The sequence below is a fragment of the Anguilla anguilla genome, chromosome 8 (assembly GCF_013347855.1).
Source record: "Anguilla anguilla isolate fAngAng1 chromosome 8, fAngAng1.pri, whole genome shotgun sequence".
In the NCBI taxonomy this organism is placed as follows: domain Eukaryota; kingdom Metazoa; phylum Chordata; class Actinopteri; order Anguilliformes; family Anguillidae; genus Anguilla; species Anguilla anguilla.
In genome coordinates this window covers 29,992,139-30,011,326 of record NC_049208.1, presented here as the reverse complement: position 1 = coordinate 30,011,326, position 19,188 = coordinate 29,992,139, and the positions used below count along the sequence as shown (strand labels likewise).

At 42.7% G+C, this 19,188-nt stretch overlaps 2 protein-coding genes across 2 annotated transcripts; one reads left to right on the top strand and one right to left on the bottom strand.

The window, feature by feature from the left end:
- Positions 1 to 122: 122 nt before the first annotated feature.
- Positions 123 to 15,574, top strand: cdcp1b (CUB domain containing protein 1b). The gene is made up of 11 exons (XM_035428003.1): positions 123 to 576; positions 4,846 to 5,067; positions 5,278 to 5,634; positions 6,313 to 6,528; positions 6,853 to 7,209; positions 8,257 to 8,625; positions 9,098 to 9,295; positions 10,350 to 10,712; positions 11,539 to 11,895; positions 12,479 to 12,566; positions 13,460 to 15,574. Exons 1-11 carry the CDS (start codon positions 507 to 509, stop codon positions 13,974 to 13,976), a joined length of 3,114 nt encoding a protein of 1,037 aa, XP_035283894.1. The 5' UTR covers positions 123 to 506; the 3' UTR covers positions 13,977 to 15,574.
- A 221-nt stretch (positions 15,575 to 15,795) lies between these two features.
- Positions 15,796 to 19,188, bottom strand: LOC118234337 (tetranectin-like). The gene is made up of 3 exons (XM_035430803.1): positions 19,047 to 19,188; positions 18,066 to 18,164; positions 15,796 to 17,033 (listed from the first exon to the last, which is right to left on the bottom strand). Exons 1-3 carry the CDS (start codon positions 19,141 to 19,143, stop codon positions 16,639 to 16,641), a joined length of 591 nt encoding a protein of 196 aa, XP_035286694.1. The 5' UTR covers positions 19,144 to 19,188; the 3' UTR covers positions 15,796 to 16,638.

The following is a 19,188-nucleotide window of genomic DNA, read 5'->3' as shown; positions in this document are numbered from 1 at the left end:
TACTGGTGCAGATAGCCTACATTTGCATTGTAGCCTAACACTCGGAACGAAACGCCTTGCATTTCTCTAATGTCAAAAGGGGGGGCGGGGGCTTCAGTGTGGTTACAACACCTGCTGTGATCCAATCAGATCTTTAATGTACTTTTCTGCTATGGTCATAAAGTAAAAACAGACACAAAATATCACGGATTTGCTAGTCCTATTAGGTTTTATAATCCTGCCTCTGTTGCGATCAAATCTGACAAGTAGTTCGCACCATTACAAATCAAAAGACCTAGCCATTTCAAGTTTCAACAGGTAGAAAGCGGCACGCCCTTCTGTTGTAGACTAGATAATGTTATAGAAGAGAAGTAGGTCTTGTGAGAAACAGGAAGTCCGAGGTATGGATTACTTTTCGAAATGTGTTTGATGTGGCCGTTCCAAACAGACTAAGTGGATTTGACTCGTGAATCCGAGGCACCTGTGATTTGGGGTTTTTATTTCATACGTGGAAATCGGAAAAAAATATGAAGTTTTCAACGACGAACGTCGCTCTGCTGCTGGGAACAATCGTACTATTGGTTTCAAGTATCTCAGGTGAGTAAAACATAATGGCTGCCGTTAGAGCATTGCAAGTTCTGTTACGGATTATTAGAAGTTTTCATGCGGCATGTGCACTTATAACGTTAGCCACTGCAACAAAAAAAAAAAAAAAATCAAAGACGTTTTAATTAAAAACGCGGCGTTTCCAGATACATTGTCATAGGCTATATTCATCATTATTTGTGAAACATTGGTTAAAGCTATGGAGAAATTCTTTCTGATGATTTATTCATGTTGAACTGTCAACAGTTAAAATGTCAACTGCAAGAATGTGGAAAATGTCTACATTATGTGCATGCCCACGCCAAAATTTGGATGCTGCCTACGTTTTTTTACATTATAACTTAGACTACATAGCTATAGGCTGTATCTGGAAATTCAAATTTTGGAAGAAAAAAAAAAAGGAAGATTCAAATAGTTAAACACGTGGGCATATCGTTTTTATAGAGGACGTTTTTTTAAATCCCTGTTGGCTAAGCTTTTAATTAGATAACTACGCAAAGCTTACTGTTATACTGGTTACAGTATCACTGGCTGTATAGTGCCATTCTGACGAATACACAATACTTTGCCTGATCGAGTTATCCCACTGCAAATAATGACCAGATAAAGGCAGGGCTTAATCCGGACATGAATAATTTAAGACCGGCACTGCAGAGTAAATCTCAATAAGTGTATTCGACACGGCTTGACAGAGTGCATTCCGTTTACTATTGAATTTCCAGTCTGTGTACGATTGTATAGTCCTCCCCATGTAGGCTGTGTACACCACCTGCTCAATTGGGATGCGGTAAACTGGGGTTCAATGCCGCACGTCTCCCTTCCCAGTGAGTAAAACCCGGAGTTTAGATGGGTGAAAGTCTAGGTTGAGAGACGTTTTGACGTAAATGGACTAGGTTATAATTGACAGATATAGTCTGGCTTTAGCCTAGTCGTCTAGAAAACTCACTTTTCAACCAAATATACCTGGGTTTTAACCTGAAATCCAAGACTGTGTTTCACCAACTTTTCACTACAAAAATATTCACTAGTAATCTGCAGTAGCAGCTCAGTTGGCACTGGCTAACATGCTTCATAAATTTACACTTCATGACCAAAAGCATGTGGACACCCCTTCTAATTAGTGGGTTCAGCTACTTCAGCCACACCCAATGCTAACAGGTGAATAAAATCAAGCATACAGCCATGCAATTTCCATAGACAAACATTGGCATTAGAATGGGTTGTACTGTGCTCTCTGACTTTCAACGTGGCACTGTCATAGGATGCCTCCTTTCCAACAAGTCAGTTTGTCAAATTTCTGCCAAGCTAGAGCTGTCCCGATCTACTGTAAGTGCTGTTATTGTGAAGTGGATACTTCTAGGAGCAACAACAGCTCAACCGAGAAGTGGTAGGCTACACAAGCTCACAGAACAGGACCACTGAGTGCTGAAGCACATATTGTGTAAAAATCGTCTGTCCTTGGTTGTGACACTCACTACTGAGTTCTAGACTGCCTCTGTAAGCAACGTCAGCATTTGAACTGTTCGTCGGGAGCTTTGTGAAATGGGTTTCAGTGGCCATGCAGCCACACACAAGCCAAAGATCACCCTATTCAAGGCCAATTGTCGGCAGGAGTGGTGGAGTTTAGAATGATGAATCACACTTCACCATCCGGCAGTCTGACGGACGAATTTGAGTTTGGTGAATTCCAGGAGAACGCTATCTGCCTGAATGCATAGTGCCAACTGTAACATTTGGTGGAGGAGGAATAATGTTCTGAAGCTGTTTTTCATGGTTTGGGCTAGGCCCCTTAGTTCCAGAAAAATCTTAATGTTACCGCGTACAAAGACATTCTAGAGAATTGTTTGCTTCCAACTTTGTGGCAACAGTTTAGGGAAGACCCTTTCCTGTTTCTGCATGACAATACCCTTGTACACAAAGTGAGGTCCATAAAGAACTGGTGTGCCAAATTTGGTGACTTCAACCCCATCAATGCCCCACACCTTTGGGAAGAATTGGAACGGCGACTGCGAGCTAAGCCTTATCACCCAGAATCAGCGCCTGACCTCAGTAATGTGCTTGTGGCTGAATGGAAGAAAATCCTCCCAGCCATGTTCCAAAATCCAATGGAAAGCCTTCCCAGATGAGTGGAAGCTGTAATAGCAGCAAAGGGGGGACCAACTCCATATTAATGCCCATGCAGTGTTCAACAAGCACATATGGGTGTGATGTTCAGGTGCCCACATACTTCTGGCCATGTTGTGTATATTTCGTGTTAAGAGTTTAACACTGATGCACAGATGATGATTGCGGTATTACACAGGATGATGCTGAGTTTTAGGAGGGAAGATATTCAACTGGTTGTTGAAAAATAACTGTAGTTATTTTTCAGTGTAGTCAGGCCATGTGCAACCTTAAATGTCTGACCCTACGTCCAGTTGTGAACTATGGCTAGGAGAATTATGGAAAATATGTGAATTGGCTCTAAATTTCAATTTATTACAGTACATTTGAGTTTGCATTATAATACGCAGGTGAAGGTGAAACTCCATCTTAATACTTCAGCTTTTATTGAAGTTCTAGTTTCTAGCCTTCTTGACGCTGGTGTGGGCCTGCAGGTCTGGTCAGAAAGACATTTCTATTAAGGCTGTTGCAATGACGTTTTGTGACTGTGTGTGCAAAGCAAAATGATGGGGTGCCAAACCTTAGTTCTGAAGGTTTGTAGTGAATTAAACATGACTAACGTGTTCCACAGATTGGACATGTTAGTCCCGTTTGATGACATTAGTAGGATGCAGAAATCTCTTGGTCTACGGTGCTTTAGGGGAACTCCAGTCTAGTAGGTCAGAACAGCTGACTGACAGTCATTTCACCAGAATGGACTCCTCGGTCCTCTCTGATTGGAAACATTGCCTTAGTGTTCCTCACAGAGGAAGTGTATTTGCGCAATCATTCCAATGCATGTTGGGACTGGTAAATCATGAGTATGTGGGGTTATTCCACTGTCATTCATTTGCTTGTGCTGAAGTGAAATTGTGGCCTTAGAACTATCTTTCTCAGAAGATGGGATTGTATGAAATAACTACTGAGGTAAGGTACCCCTGAATTAACCCAACGTGGGTAGCAGTTGTAGGAAAAACTGCACAGAGGTCATTGGCTTTATCATATATGGTTATCTGATGTGTTATGTTTGCATCATACACTGTATGACAAAAAGTATCTGGAAACCCCTTGGTCTGAGGCTGTTTTTCTTGGTTTGGCCTAGGTCCCTTAGTTTCACTGAAGGCAAATCCTAATCCTACAGCTTACAGTGACATTCTAGACAATTCTGTGCTTCCCCAACAGTTTTTGGGAGGCCGTTTCCTGCTTCAGCATAGATGGGCACACAGCAAGGTCCATGTTGCAATGGTTTTGTCGAGAACAGCATGGAAGAACTTGACTGGCCTGCACAGAGCCCTGACTTCTACCCCATCCAACACGATTCAGGCCTAATTTCCCAATCTGTGCCCGCCCTCACTAATGCTCTTCAGCAGTGCTCCAACATCTAGATTAAAACCTTCCCAGAAGAGTGGAGGTTGTTATAGCAGCAAAGGGTGGGCCAACTCTATATTAATGCCCATACATTTGGATGCGATATTTGGTGTCCACATACTTTTGTCCATGTAGTGTTCAATCTATTATACGCCATATTGCTAGAAATTATGCACTTGTGCTGCATGTACACAAGTTGCCCTAAGATTCCCCAGATATTGGCATCTGCAAAACAATTTACTAGTGATATTTACCTGAGAGAAAGCAGAGTTTTTAGATCATCTTACAGTCTTGTGTGTGTTCTGGTATGACACTTACAGGTTCTTGAAAGCTGCAATGTCCACCGTATCACATATTTCCTCTTTTCAGCATCCTTCCACAGTTAACTTGTTTTTCTCATCAGAACAAACGTCTGAAAGAAATCACTTGAGGTACACTGGTTTCATGCCGCGTACATTTTTTGTCTATTCCAGAATGTGGGCTTTAGATGCCCCTAAAGCAATGACAAACTTGATTTTAGGCTGTTAGATTTGTTAGAATGGCATCTTTTAAATAATATAAACATAGATTTAATTGGCTGAACAGCTAATCTGGTTCAGATTAACAATGTATGCCTCAATCCATACTCCCTATTTCAGCAGAGGTATGGGGCCTTGCATTGCCCCACACCTCTGCCTTCGGCTAGATACACATGTGGCCACCCATGGCTTTTAGCCCTTTCCTCATGTATTTCCTTCTTTGTTCCTCCAGAATGTCTGGAGACGTCTGTCACTCCTGAAGCAGGTGCAACTGTGATCTTGGGTACCTCCCTCCCTGCAGAGGAGTGCAGTGTCTGCAGAGTTGGGGGAGTCAATGGCTCTGAGTTAGCCTGCTCCTCCACACTGACCCTACAGCCAGATGAGAATGTCATCCTCCAGTACAACTGTTCCAATCCTCATGAAGCCTTCACTGTTGAGATCCAGAAAACAATTGGTGAGGCCACTGATTTGAGTCAGTCTTTGTAGCCTAATACTGCTGTCTGCTTACAAAAACATGTCTTCCTTAGTTGATGTGTAGCATTTAAATACTTTTGAATACAGGATTTTGCTTGTATAATGGCAAATTTTCATACACTGAGCAGATATTGATATTTGCATTGAATCACCAAATTTTACTTGACTGACGTTGGTTTTTTAAACCCAGAATGTACTAAGGACTCCTGCAGCCCAGCCGCAGGTGAAACCCAGTCCTCTCTGTTCACGGACTTCAAAAGGACCTTCATTTGGAATCTGACTGGTGCCCCTGAGACCGAGTTCGGTTTGGACTTCCCTGAAGATGGGCTTAAGAAGATTGCACCACCTGAGACCTGCCCTGACCAATACCAGTACACTATGGTCAGCACACTGCCCAGTGGGGATGTCCGCACTGAGATGTTCTGCAGGAATGGCCCTGTCTCCCATGTAGATCTTCCCAACAAGGCCACAGTGTCCCTGCAAGTTCTGGGAAAGGAAAACGTGAACCCATCCCTGTTCCAAATCACCAGCAAACCTTTGGTCAAAAGTAAGCTCATAAATTACTCAAAAATGTAATTGTTCAGGGCTGCTGGGTGGCTAGGCCCAATGTCTGGGTTGGAATGTGGACCGTGCCAGTGCTAACTATGGCCAACAGTCCCGCAGTACGATGCACAGTTGGCACGGGAATTTACCAGGAATGAGATGGTTTCATTTGGACGGGATTACAGCGTGTCATTGCTCATTAGCGACCCCCACTGGTCAGTTGGCCACCCACATAGGCCATCCCCCCTTTGAGCTGCACATAAAATGTTTTTTTCTGTGCAAGCCCAATTTGCAGCCTGCATTGTGATAAATGACGGACATCACATACTTCTGTGGATAGTAGGCTATATGTTTGTGGAGGTTGCATCAATGAGTGTGTGCTGCTGATGAATGTGATTGGCTGTTCCAAAATGGGAGAAGAAAGGGAAAAAGCTGTATATTTTGTAAATTTAACGTTACCATTTAAGGTTAAACATGTTATCTCTGTTCCTTAATGCTGCTTTTCTGGAATATTAGTATAAAATAGGCGTGCGTTTTTATACAGATTGCTCCAGTTGCAACTTTACAATGGGCAGCTTCATTTTTCAGGATAGTAAGGTGAAGCCTGGAGCATGTCTTTTTAGCCTATTTCTTTAGAATTTCTCAGGAACGGCTTCCATTGACGATCTCTGGCCTCATGCAGGGTCCAGAAAGATGCTCGTGGCTCCAGACATTGACACTGCCATCTACATCAGGAGGGTGGACACAGGGTCAGACTGCACTGTGTGCTCACACGAGGGCTCCAATCCTCCCAAGTGCTCCGAGAGTCTGACCCTGAAAAGCACTCAGAACGTCTCTGTGGACTTCACCTGCCCTCAGCCTCAGGACACCTTCGAAGTGGAGATAAACAGGAATATTGGTAGGAGGAAGGTCCCCTCCCCACTGCACCCAATTTAACGAGATCATTAGGGTCAAGAAGGGACGACAGGCTGTAGTGCTGATAAAGCCAGTAGACACATCATCTAATTTATGTACATCTGACATTGTACATTTAAAGTCAACTGAGTAGGGACTCAGCTGTATGAATAGGTTGAATAATACTTTGTGTGTGTCCATTAATAACATGTAAGTGCCATGCTTCATTGGGTTTGATTTTGGGCGTATTACGTTTGGTGTTCTTCACATAATCTGTGATTTGGAAATTTGTTACGTGGACCCTTTCAAATTGGGAGTGTTTCCACAGTATGTACGGAGACGACCTGCAATGGAGACGTAGTGCTAGGGGAATTCCCCCTCTTCCCGGAGTTCAACAGGACCTTCACTTGGGACCTGAGGTCTCCGCAGCTGAGAGCATTCCAACTGGACTTCTTAGAATCAGGAATGAAGCAGGTGCGTTCATCAGAGAGCTGTCCAGACCAGCTCTCCTACAGCATCATCACGTACCAGCGCTCGGGACCTCTCACTATTGGAACCTTCTGCCGAAGCGGCACCATCACCTCCGTCCAAGTGCTCTACAAGGGCCGGCTGTCCGTGGAGGTCGCAGGGGACAGGAAGGTGGATCCGGACACTATCAAGGTCCTCGCCGGGTCAGAGATCAGAAGTAAGTATTGGGGGTCCCTCTGATAGGGAGCTATGAATGTCTACATCTATTCAAAAGGTAAAAGGAACTACCAGCACAATACAGTTATATTTCATGGTAGTATTCCTTTTTCATTTGAATAATATGCATCAATTGTCCTTTGTCCCAGTGTTGGAAGGCACCACTCTCTAGAGGTGTCAATGCGTGTCCAGCTTTTCCTGGAAAACAAATTTAATCATTCATTCAAATGTACTTGCTAGTTGGGTATGGTATTCATTTTATGGTTGGATTGAAAGTTATTGAACACTTTTTCTTAAGCAGCATTACATTTTATTGGGCTGATGCTTTTATCCAAAGCTACATACAATAATTGCATGCTGAAGGTCATTGGAACAACTACAGAGCATAGGGCAGATAAGCTACAGTTCTTGTAAAGTATCCATAGCCATGAACATCAAGTCTAGTCCACACAGTAAGTATTGGCTCGGTCAGTTAAGTTCTGGCAAGTCATAAACTGTATGTTAGGCATGATTACAAGAGATATGATAAAGAGCTACAACATTAAGATGAAGACACCAGTGCGACATGAAAGTGCTGGAACATCAAGATACGAGCGATACTAGATTGGGGGTAGCCCTACAGGAGTAGAAAGAGCATAATATTTGAAATATTACTATACGTTTGACAACCAAATATGGTACAGACGAATTCCATGTTCTCTTTCACAGAGTGAGATCTCATTCAAATTTCCTATTATACTGTGACACAAAGACCACACATGGATCTTTGTATTTAATTAAGGAATGAATAATTACTTTGTTAGTAGAGAATAGTAGGCTTGTAAATCTCGCTTAGTACTATATGTTTTGATTTCTCATGAGTACAGTGATCCTCATTTTTCACCACTTCTGTTTGCTTAATGTGAATATATTTTAAATTTATTTTTTACTTTTAATTGTCTCATGTTAACATCAGTCAAATGTGAGCATAGAATACACATGGGAATGTCTTGTTAATGGACATTTTGTGTTGTTTCAATATTTATTCCCATCCCTTGTGCTCCACCAGAGCTTGCTGTTGTCGATGTGAAGTTGCCTGCCCAGCCAGCGGCCGCGGAGCTCTTCTCTGCAAACTACCCTGGACACTTCCCGGACGATGACCTGATGACGTGGGTCTTCACAGTCCCATCGAAGTACAACTACTCGGTTAATTTCCTGAATTACACAGCGCCCCGATGCCTGAAGAAGTCCGTGGTGGTGGATTATGCAAAGGAGGGCGGGAAGTTCACCATCGGGACTAAGCTGACCGACCTCCAACCCCAAGGCCAACAGGGCAGCTTCACAATGTCCCTCACCAACTGTGAGACGGATCACAGAGGAAACCTTCCGGGCCTTTCCCTAAACTTCCAAGTCTCTGTGCTCAAGAGCAGCCACCCAGGTAAGGGCTGTGAGATGTAGCCTAGCACCCTGGTTAATTGTGAAAACCTTTTGAGAAAATTGTAAAGATTGCATAATTGTTAGTTAAAGCTGCTATGTGATGAAAATATGAATTTGGCAATTGTACAAATTCAAAATAAACAATATTTTACAACTTTGGTTATATTTAGGTTTTTGATGAACCCCTTACTCAAGATGTTTGAATCTTCTCTGACCAGTCATAGGGCTTTTAAAATATCCCGTCCATAGTGGAAATAAAAGCACCTTTAATACTCATACTTGTACAAAGACACCATGTATGCCATGTACCTATGCCTGGGCTGGAGAGTGGCAACTGGGAAAGTCAAACTGTTCTTTGGTGTTGCACCCCATGAAAAGAAATCCAGGTGGATGTAACCCCAGTGAGTTGGTGAGAAAGAGTGTCAATAGTGAAACGTAAAACTTCATAATGGGTGTCATTCTGTCATTTCCAGTACTGTGCAATGTGGATCCTCAGAATAACCAAGAAATGACCATCAACATTGAGAAGAAAGACACAGGGTCTCACTGTGAGATGAAAATGGATGGGGTCCTCAAGGACAAAATTACTGTACTCCCAGGGACTAGTGCAAAGCTCTTCTTCCAGGACTGTATTGATGAGGATCTGGAACTGACCGTCAGCAATACCTTAGGTAACTAATTTTACTGTAAGCTGTTCCACTCATAAGTAACCTATACCAGTAAATGACAACATGGATAACTTGAACTTCTTGGATCAAAATCAAAATGATTGGTATGCTGTATCGCTCATTGGAGGCTATGAAACTTTACCACTTGATATCTGACACATCCATAGGTAATCTGCATTACTGAGACAGAATTGAAAGAAAGTTATTTGCTGTGCTAGAATGAGACATACCCATATTGGTAACTAGTAGGAATTACTTGCCTATATAACTAGGTGTAGTATTTGAGTTTTCGCAACATTACCATAAAGTGTAATAGGCCTGAGTGTTTCAAAAACGTTGTTCTGCCTTTGAATGACCATTGCACTTTGTGGAACGTCAATAAATTTGCATTTTAACTGAGCTCTGAAATAAAATTGTTCCACTGTATTCATTGCACATGACTGGAAGAATGATCTGGCAGAATTTTCCTTATGACTAATAATCGGGTGGTAGAGATTAAAACATGACTGATTTAACATTTGTTGGTTAAAACATTGCTGTTGAATAATGAGGGTCTGGAGTTTTCCGGTAAAATATTTGAGAACGACTGCAAAGTCATTTTCTGACATCTTATGACTTTTTTGTAGGATTTTACAAATTGTCTGTACCTTCCATGCAACATCACATGACTACTACAAACAGTAGTTAACTAGGTAGATTAAAAAAGGGAAGACTCCTTGATCACCTGTCATTCTCCAAGAATGTAGGCAAGTGTAGCACACCAAATCAGACAACGTGGGTTCATAAAATTTCTGCATTTTCTGTGGCGGTTTGTGGCTTATATTTAGCAAAGTGAAGTTAATGAGGAAGTTTGAACTGCATGTGACATTAAATGTTTCAGCTGTTCTAGGTCTTTTTTTTTTATCTCAAAAGATTTGACCACATTTTTGCAGGGAGAACTTGATGGTAACAATCTTGTTCTGTTTGTATTGGTGTTATTTGACATAAAAAAAGTTCACTGGCACAGTTGGCTTCCTTGGTCAATGTCTCTCATGTTGTTTTCTTTTATAATTCACAGGGTGTCAGAAATGGGAGGAGTGTCCAGTGGGTGGGACTTTGCTCAATCTCCCTGCCCTGCCCCCATGTCTCCCTGTACCAACGCAAAGCATCACCTGGCACCTGATGGTCCCGGAGGATGGCACGGTGGATCTGCTGCCCTCTACAGACAGCCTCCGGCAGGCACTGCCCGGCCAGGAGTGCCAAAGGATGTACTCCGTCGTTGTGGCCGAGGAAGACGGGACCCCCTTCGGCGAATTCTGTCCGAAGGGCTCCATCAGCAAAGTGCAGATCCATTCAAATGTCACCGTCGCCGTGTCGCCCAGGGCCCTCGGCCGATCTCAGGGATCGTTCTTCAACGTCACTTTTAGCAGAGAGATCGCCGGTAAGGGGACCACAGTGTAACTTCGTAATGGCATGAGAACGCCTTGATGATTAGGTCAGGTATGGGTCAGTGACACACGTGAAAAGTAGTCTAAGTGCTTCTTGCACATTGGTGCAAAGGTAGGGTTTTGGGGCTAAAAGATGTCACTGGCAGCAACATGATAGTGAGTTCCTGTTGCTCTGGTTTTCCTGGTGTCAGTATACATATCCACAGAAATCCATGTAAAGCCTTTTTTGGGGGGGAAGCTGTAAGAAAATGTTTTTAAAGTCAAGATACAATATTTCAGAATTTCATATTTTATTTAGAAACAGGTATTTTAGCTCAGCATGGAAAGACATGGTCCACATTTGGTCACCGATTCTGTCCAATGACAGGTTGTGAAGCAATGTAGACTATAGTATCATGACGTCTTTGCCATAGATTTCCTTCAGCCACAAGGGGTCACTGTTAGGACATGATGCAGAAGACAGTGTATGGAAAGTGTTGTGTAGTTGTGTATTTAGCGAGACAGTACTGGGGAGGATGGGGTTGCTCAGCTGAATTGTCTTTAAAGAGGAAATTCTGCTACTGCAATGCTATATGGAGAATAACTTTTTTTTTTTTTTAAAGATGGCATGGCTGTTCACGTCCATATCTCACGTCCACTTGTCTCTTGTATCAGTTTGCCATGTGTCAGTCCTTGGGGGCAGTAAGGAAAGCATCCAAGCGCTGCATTAGAAAGAACACTCAAGCATAATAATTTATTGGAGTTTAATAAACATTCTTGAGTGACATTGTGTTATGCACACTTGTCTCAGTAAGCTTGTCTCCCCCTCCCCCCCTACAGAGAGCTACATATTTACCTTGTCCCCAAAAGTGGGGACCCCGGCTGTGGTGAGCACCCCTAACTGGCCCAACACCATGAGGCCCTCCTCCACGGCATCGTGGGTGGTCTTGCTGCCCCCGCAGTACGGGGCCAACGTGGCATTCACCAACATCAGCCAGCCCAAGTGCAGAGACCGGCACACCAGCATCAAGGTGCAGACGCTGGGCTCCCTGGAGGAGATGTTCAGCCGGCGGGAGGACGAGAAGCAGGTGGAGGAGCTGAGCGTCCCGGACAGCTTCTACCTCAACACGTCCAACTGCCTGCCCGAGAAGGGCGACTTCAACCTGCTGACCAGCATCACGCTGGAGAAGAAGAGCAGTGAGTTCACTGCAGCAGCGCTCCTGTGCTGCATGTGGTGTCATCGTGTCATGACACTGGCAGCAGTGTAGAGTAACAGTTGGCTAATACCGTGATTGCATTACTTTGCATAGGCATTTAGCTGACATGCTTATCCAGAGCAGCTGCAATTCTTTTTATTACAGGCATTTTTATGTGCAATCAATTTGGATATTCGCTGAAGCAATTCGGGTTAATTAAGGGTACAATGGCAGTGCCCCAGCAGGAGTTGATCCTACAACATTAGAGTTGGAAGCTCGGCTTCATTCATCTACACAGTCAGCCTGTTATTATACAGGAATGATCCTTTTTTTTTTTTTTTTTTTGCAGTTTTCAAAATTACACTATACAATTATCCTCAGCACTAAAGTTATATGTCATTATCAAGCTCCGGCAGCAGTTCTGTTACATTTCATTCTCTGAGTAAAAGGTTAGTCTTTCCTCCTCTGTTTTTTCCAGTGTCACGTATATTAAGCCAGGTGATATCAGAATGCGTGAGATGGTTGCCTCTGCGTCCCTCTGCCAGACAGGAGCTCACTGACAGACTCTGTTTTGCTCTCCGTAGACAACCTCCTGGCCATCATTCTGGGAGTAGTGGGTGGCCTGCTGCTGCTGATGTTCATTGTGCTGGCTGCAGTCTGTGTGGTCATCAGGTGAGCTCGTCTGACGGATTAAAGGGCACATTTCCTTCTGCACGAGTGCAGCGGGATGCTTGTAGCCACTGTTATCGTTTAGCAGGTGCCCTTTATAGGTGTTCTCGTGTGACTGAGAATATGGAAAGGGAGCAACAGATATAGGCCAATATGAAGAATGTATGGCACACTATAGTAAAAACATAAAACAAGTGTAAGGAGTTGGCTAGTTTTAAAATCTGGAAGTAACAGCTGATTGATAATGTAAAATACCGGGGTTAACTCTAAAAGAAATTAGAAATAACTGAATGCCCAGTCTTGAATCTTGTATCAAGAGTGCTTCAGTTTATTTACGGTCTCGTTCAGCGACACGTGGCCAGCTAACTCCTGGGCTAATTCAGTGTACCCCCGCTTTTCGTCAAACCCCTCGCTTTACAGTTCAAAGCCCAGCTGTGTGCTATGACAGATGATTTCAGCAAGGGTGACGGTGATTCCACATCAAAGGGACAGATGCAATGCATGTACCGGTTTTCCATCCAACCGAAATGGCAACTATTGAATTTTTAAAACTTGTTAATTGTCCTGAATTGGGCCCTTCTCTTGCCGATTGAGGGATGGATAACTCACTGAAGGCCACATAGTCAGAAATAGTCATGCTTGCCATGAGAAATGACAGTCCCATGTTCACATTTCAGGAGTTTTCATGAGTGGAATGTGTTTTCAGAGAGAACATTTTCTGTAATCATCTGTATTTGACAAATGGGTTGTTCTGGAGGAATAAGATGAAGCAGTTGTCAATATTGGTAGGCAGCTTACCAGGGTGTAAAAGGTTAGAGAAAGGCTGAGAAATGAGAGAAAATGTTGATGACGATGAATTGTGACATTTCTGTGTGTGTGCCCATTGTGTCAAACAGGAAGAAGAAAAAGAAAATGGCTGAGCAGGCATCCATCTACATTCCCAAGGGGAACATCTTCATGCCGGGTGACGAGCATTTCCCCAAATCCCGGGCCAACAACGAGTCGCACGTCTATGCCTCCATTGAAGACGCCGTGGTCTACGGTCACCTTCTGCAGGACCCTGTCTACAATGGGCCTGTGGCAGACCAGAGGGATTTTTACCTACCCTACGCTGGACCCGTCGATGGCAATCCACTCTCCGGCATGGAGAAGGCCCCGGGGGCAGGCCCGGAGGCAGACATGTACCGGACTTTCCTGGACACGTCCCAGGGCATGGGCCCGCCCAGGCCCCGCACGCCAGTGGACCGCCAGGAGAGCCTGGGCTTCCTGGATCGCCGCATGGTGAACAATGAGCTGAACACGTTCAAGAGCAACGGAGACCATACCCCCCTGCGTCTCTCTGCTATAGAGCCACAGCCGGCAGGAGACTGGGAGGAGGAGGAGGAGGAGCAGGAGGAAGAGGAGGAGATGTAGAGAAGGGTATGACCGTGGGATAATGACAAAATGGCTACTGTCATCTCTCACTGCTCCAGGTTAGCCTTGAGTGCGGAAAAGACTGACCAAAGCCTGTGTGTGGATTCAGTGGGCCAGCATTGAGGGAAAAGGAGAAATCGCTGTCACAGCTGGAAAGTCCTGCCAAAATGAGGACCTGAATATGTTAATAATTTTGTTTTTGTCAGTAAATGTGATATACTGCCATTCAAACAGCCATGTACTCTTTTGAATCTGGCAGGTCTTTGTGAGGTCATATTTTTAAATGCACATTAATGTATTCATTTTAAGCCCATAGTTTTAATATGAATGAAACATAACCCTTTTGTTTCATTTGTCTGAATGGGACTTGTGAATGAATGCAATTTCTTAATTTGGTAGATAGACTGTAAGCCATTGTTTTAGTTTAACACATTATTTGATAAAGCCTTGTGGTTTCAGCTCGACAGAACTGTGTATTTTAAACATCATGTGCCAAAGGCTGAACACCACTCATGTAGTTAGTAATCATATTTTGGGATAACTTGAAATTGTTCATTTCTTGCACTCGTGTCCTTCCTGCAATTTTCAGGTTGTGTTGAAAATTCTAATGGCTAACAGATTTGATTGTGTTACTACTGTATATGTGTATATAGTGAGAGATGTATTTAGGATTTTGGGAAATGTATGGTTTCTGTATTTTAGTGGAGAAAGCAGGAACTTGTATAGTCCATCCACAGAGGCGCATTTAAGCTTAGCTATTCACTGGCTGGGCAGTACCAGCTTCCACGGGCAACATGCGCCCACAAAGCTGTGTGTCATGAGCGTTCCGTGTGATTTAGTCAGTCACTTCCTCTGGCTGTGAAAACGGGATGCGTGAGAGGATTTGTGTCTTCGAGAAATGAATTCTGGTTTCCACAAACCCTCAGAGCCCAGCGCACCCTTCCTTCACTCTGAACCCGATGTCTCATTCACACTGCCCATCAGGGGGAAAATGTGACTTAAGTTTCCACAGATGTCCTTCATCCGGACAGTGGATTAATGTCATTATCCATGAAAATAAGGAGTTCCTTGCTCATTTATCTTGCCAGTTATACGGACAATATTATTTACCGTGCTGGCAAAGAAACATTAAATTGTGGATTACAGTTATAGACTTGTGTTGTTTTCCATATCTGTGAATATGCCCATTTGTACTACTGTTAATGAGCTTAAGTTGGCTGGTCTTAATACGGTGCTGAATCCATTTTCAGTCCTCTCCTTAGAATGTTCAAAACCCTATTGTGGTTATTTGTAAAACCAGTTTCTGTTTATTCTGCGTGCGCAACAAATGTGTTTGTTCTAATTCTAATTTATTCCATTCATAATAAAGCATTAAAATAGTGGATCTTAACATGTGTTTGGAAAGCCTTTTAGGTATGTGGGGGCTGTCAATCTCTTTTAGGAGGCCAAAATTACTCTCGTAAATCCTGAGGTTTTTTTTTTTTGTTTTTTTTAAAATAAACTTTAAATAAAATATTTTTAAATCACAGCTCAATGTGCTTTTAAGTTCTCTCAAAGATGTTGTGTCTGATATCAATAAAGTTTTATGAAAGCTGGGATTTGAACTGCCAGGTGAATTTTTTCCAAACAATGATTTCATCTGGGGTGATACTATGGAAGTTCTGAGGCTTGACTTTGAACGTCTTTCAATGTTATAAAAATTCACTTTGGAAAAAATGCAATGATGTGACTAAATCATTTTAAGTCGTATTCATATTTTTTCAGTTTGTTACGCAACATTTATTTCAACATTATTTTAGGTAAAAAAAAGCCTGTTTTTAAATGAGTTTTATTGAGTTATTTAGAAGAGTTACACTTTTGATCAGTTACAGGAGGCTAGTCATTTTTTGTTTAGAAAACAAACAAGTATACAAAGGCTAGCAAACTGAAAAAACAAATCTTAATTTCATAAATTCCAAGAGGTTGACAAGATTGGAAAGTGCAAGAAAAGTGGTACAAATTTTAACGCTTTCTGCACAATGAAACTTTCACTGACTCAAACCCAAATGAGTTATCTGATGTAAACCACTTTGGCCCTGTTTAAACCGGTTGGCCATAGTTGTCATGAGATCTATGCCTATTTTGCTTCCTTTTTATTGATTTTAACAACTGTTCCACTTTGATTCATTACAGCTGCATTGTGGGATTTACTAGCATTTCCTTAATATAAGTAGCTGCAGAGTAATATGAAGCTGTCCTTGATGAGCTCTCTTTAATTGATTTCAGTTACATCCTTGTGTAATAACAATGATCAGTTGCAGAAAGAGAAAGAGGAAATTTGCTATCTGTATAGTCACCATATATTAACAAAAGAAGTCATGGAATGGCTTATGACATCAAAGGGTGGTAGGACATAATTAAGACTGCTAGTATAGTGTTGCCTGGTCAATTTGTGCTACCAACATTGATTACTGTGTAAAAAATATTAATGTAAGTAAGCAACTTTTAGAGTCGTATCATCATTATTGCAAAATCTTAAAATGTTTTTAGCCAAATACAACTGACTGATCAAGGGGACATCCCTCTGAATGTGAATGTGCAGTTCATCTGGTAGCATGAAATGATGGGTAGCAAGACTTTATGTTGCACCAACAGCTGGAGCACCAGCTTGGCTTTGAGGCACTCAGACAATGTTGAACTGGCAGACAAAGGCCTTGTCTGCGCGGCAGCTCTCATCGGACCACTTCCCCTTAGACGCGCTGGAGAGGACGGCGCAGTTCTGAGACGGGTTGCTGCCTGGTTTCTGGTTGGTCTCCCAGTTGGTGTAGGTCACGTCGGAGCCTGTCAGATCGTGCCACCGACCCTCGGTCATCATGTCATTGATGCCCAGCCAAATCTTTGTGTCGCGCCCTATGCTCTTTTGCACGTAGTCGTTCAGTTGGTCATTCTCTTCACTGGATGTGGGGGTGCTAAGTATGCCCCCCTTGGAGATGCAGTCTTCACTGGCTGTGTGAAAGGACTTCTTCTCGGTGTCTGCCAGAAAGCACTTTCCGTGGATCTTGACTCCCTTTAAGCAAACTGAGAGGAGATCACAAAGGATTTGAAATGTACATATTTGAACTTTCAAGGATCTCACAAGGATATCAATGTTCTGTGTTCACTCTTTGTTCTTTCTCTGGTATACATTTTTTACATTTTTGAAGCTGTACCTAATTTTATGGAAACCCCTATGAAATTGGAGGAGAGGGCTGGAGAAGGGCTTGATGAATTGCAAGAGCCACATGTCTGGCGTTTGCAAAGAAAAGCCATGTGGACTGTAATGAAGTCCATAGCTTCTGGTAGACATATTCCCAAACCACAGTCAGCACCTGGCACACCACACTAAGTCCCAGCATGTGCGCTCCAGACCAGAGCAGGTCGTATGTTACTGTTCAGGATTCCACGTCAAAGGGACAGATGTAACGCATGTGGTGGGATTGCATAAGGCTGACCCACTCTGGTATGGAACACTTGGTACTGCCCACATTACCGTGGAAACAGCTACAAACTGTTGGGATCTCCACACGGACTCTGGACTGCAGTCCTGTGTGTTGGAGTCCAGTACACTTCACTCTGTCCAAGCTTATGGGCTTGATTCTCAGCAGAGCACAACATCTGTGGGTACCTTAATTCTGTGGTAGACAACCTTGGAGTGCCAGGGATGCTCCTGGCTTTTTCTCCAATCCAAAGCCCTAACTGCACAATTGGATCAATTCTGTAGGGTTAAAAGATTCAGGTGATCATACCCTGGATGTTCTCAAGATTTCACCATTTAGACTGAGAGTCTCAGACCATAAAGATTTGCTCAGGTCATGCAAAGCAGCTTACCCCCCCCCCCCCCCCCCCCCTTAGTTACTCAAAAAAACACCCATGTGAATGTGTCATGGAGTGAAACATTAGTTTTGAATATTCACTTTTCCACAACTTAATATATTTACTGAAGTAGTGTAGCTTCCTTTGCTTTACACCAGCTCCCTCTGCTCTGTTTTGACAGTGAAAGTGGTGGTTGGATCTGCAACAACTGTTCAGCCCTCTGTGTGAGTTAGCTGTGTGATGTATGAGAGACCTCACCTGTCTGCAAAGCCTGCTGTTCCTTCAGCAGCAACAACTCTTTACTAATCTCTTCAACCTTCTTCTGCAGCTCCTCGATGTCGCTCGGTTTGGCAGATTCTGCAATTCATTTATATAGAGAGCAAGAAAAGCTGCGATTTTGGTCACATGGAAAGGAAGGTGGATGTGAGTATGTGTTTCCCCTGGAACGACTCACTGGAGGATTCTGTTCAGAGCATTTCACTGCAATAGCTGAGAACTCAATTAAATTTGCATGCAGGCTGGGAGTAAGGAGGGAGAGCATAAGTTAACACCTGTCTACTAACCTCTTCTCGTCAGCAGTGCAAATCCAATCAATTCGTCACAAGCTTTCAATATTTTTTACATCGTTAACACATTAATCAATTGGAGATATTGGTATGTTGAATATTTTATGAAGATTTTTTTTCCTTTAACTGTGTTTGCTTTTATTGTTACTGTACAGTGACTAGAAACTGCTTTTTAGAAAATACATTGAATTTCACCAGTAAATTTTTTCCCTAAAATGTTCTCTAAAATCATTCAACTCTGGGGAAAGTAGTTTTTGGATAGACAAAGGAAGCATGTATATATACTATCTTTGTAAATGCCAAGGCACTCTGTGCATGCTTAATATTCAAACATCCTCAACCCAAATATATTCAGTGTTTCTTTTTTATAACACTAATTCAGTAATTCTTGGGAAAACGGCAAATAAATAGAACAAGTCTAGTAGCTCATACACATATAAAAATGTAAAAACACAACAGCAGGGTGATTTAGTGATATATTTGTAACTGCTTTTTGTATCACATAACTTTTAACTGTCAAACCATAGCTAGGTAAATTCATACTGAGCTGTGTGCAGGCATTATAAAAATGATATACCAAATTAACAGTCACAAAATGCCATGCTGTACAAGAGCAATACTTTACTCATAAAGGCTATTGAAGAAAAGGAAGCGCATGATGGTTGTCTCCTACCTTTTCTCAGAGTTTTCTTCTTTGGGGTAGACTGTTGGAGAGAAGAGTGGATAAGAAAGAGAAGGCACAAAACGAAGCACGCTCCTTTGAGATCCATGATCGAGTCTTAAGACTGCACTCTCGGTCCTGCCGGCAGCGGCAA

What these genes read in the sequence shown, in the direction of transcription:
- cdcp1b (XM_035428003.1), top strand. Translation starts at nt 507, where the DNA reads ATGAAGTTTTCAACGACGAACGTCGCTCTGCTGCTGGGAACAATCGTA. An exon ending in GGAGATAAACAGGAATATTG is followed by an intron (nt 6,529 to 6,852) that starts GTAGGAGGAAGG and finishes GTGTTTCCACAG; the next exon opens with TATGTACGGAGACGACCTGC. An exon ending in GCTCAAGAGCAGCCACCCAG is followed by an intron (nt 8,626 to 9,097) that starts GTAAGGGCTGTG and finishes TGTCATTTCCAG; the next exon opens with TACTGTGCAATGTGGATCCT.
- LOC118234337 (XM_035430803.1), bottom strand. Translation starts at nt 19,143, where the DNA reads ATGGATCTCAAAGGAGCGTGCTTCGTTTTGTGCCTTCTCTTTCTTATC. An exon ending in GAAGAAAACTCTGAGAAAAG is followed by an intron (nt 18,165 to 19,046) that starts GTAGGAGACAAC and finishes AATGAATTGCAG; the next exon opens with AATCTGCCAAACCGAGCGAC. An exon ending in ACAGCAGGCTTTGCAGACAG is followed by an intron (nt 17,034 to 18,065) that starts GTGAGGTCTCTC and finishes ATCTCCTCTCAG; the next exon opens with TTTGCTTAAAGGGAGTCAAG.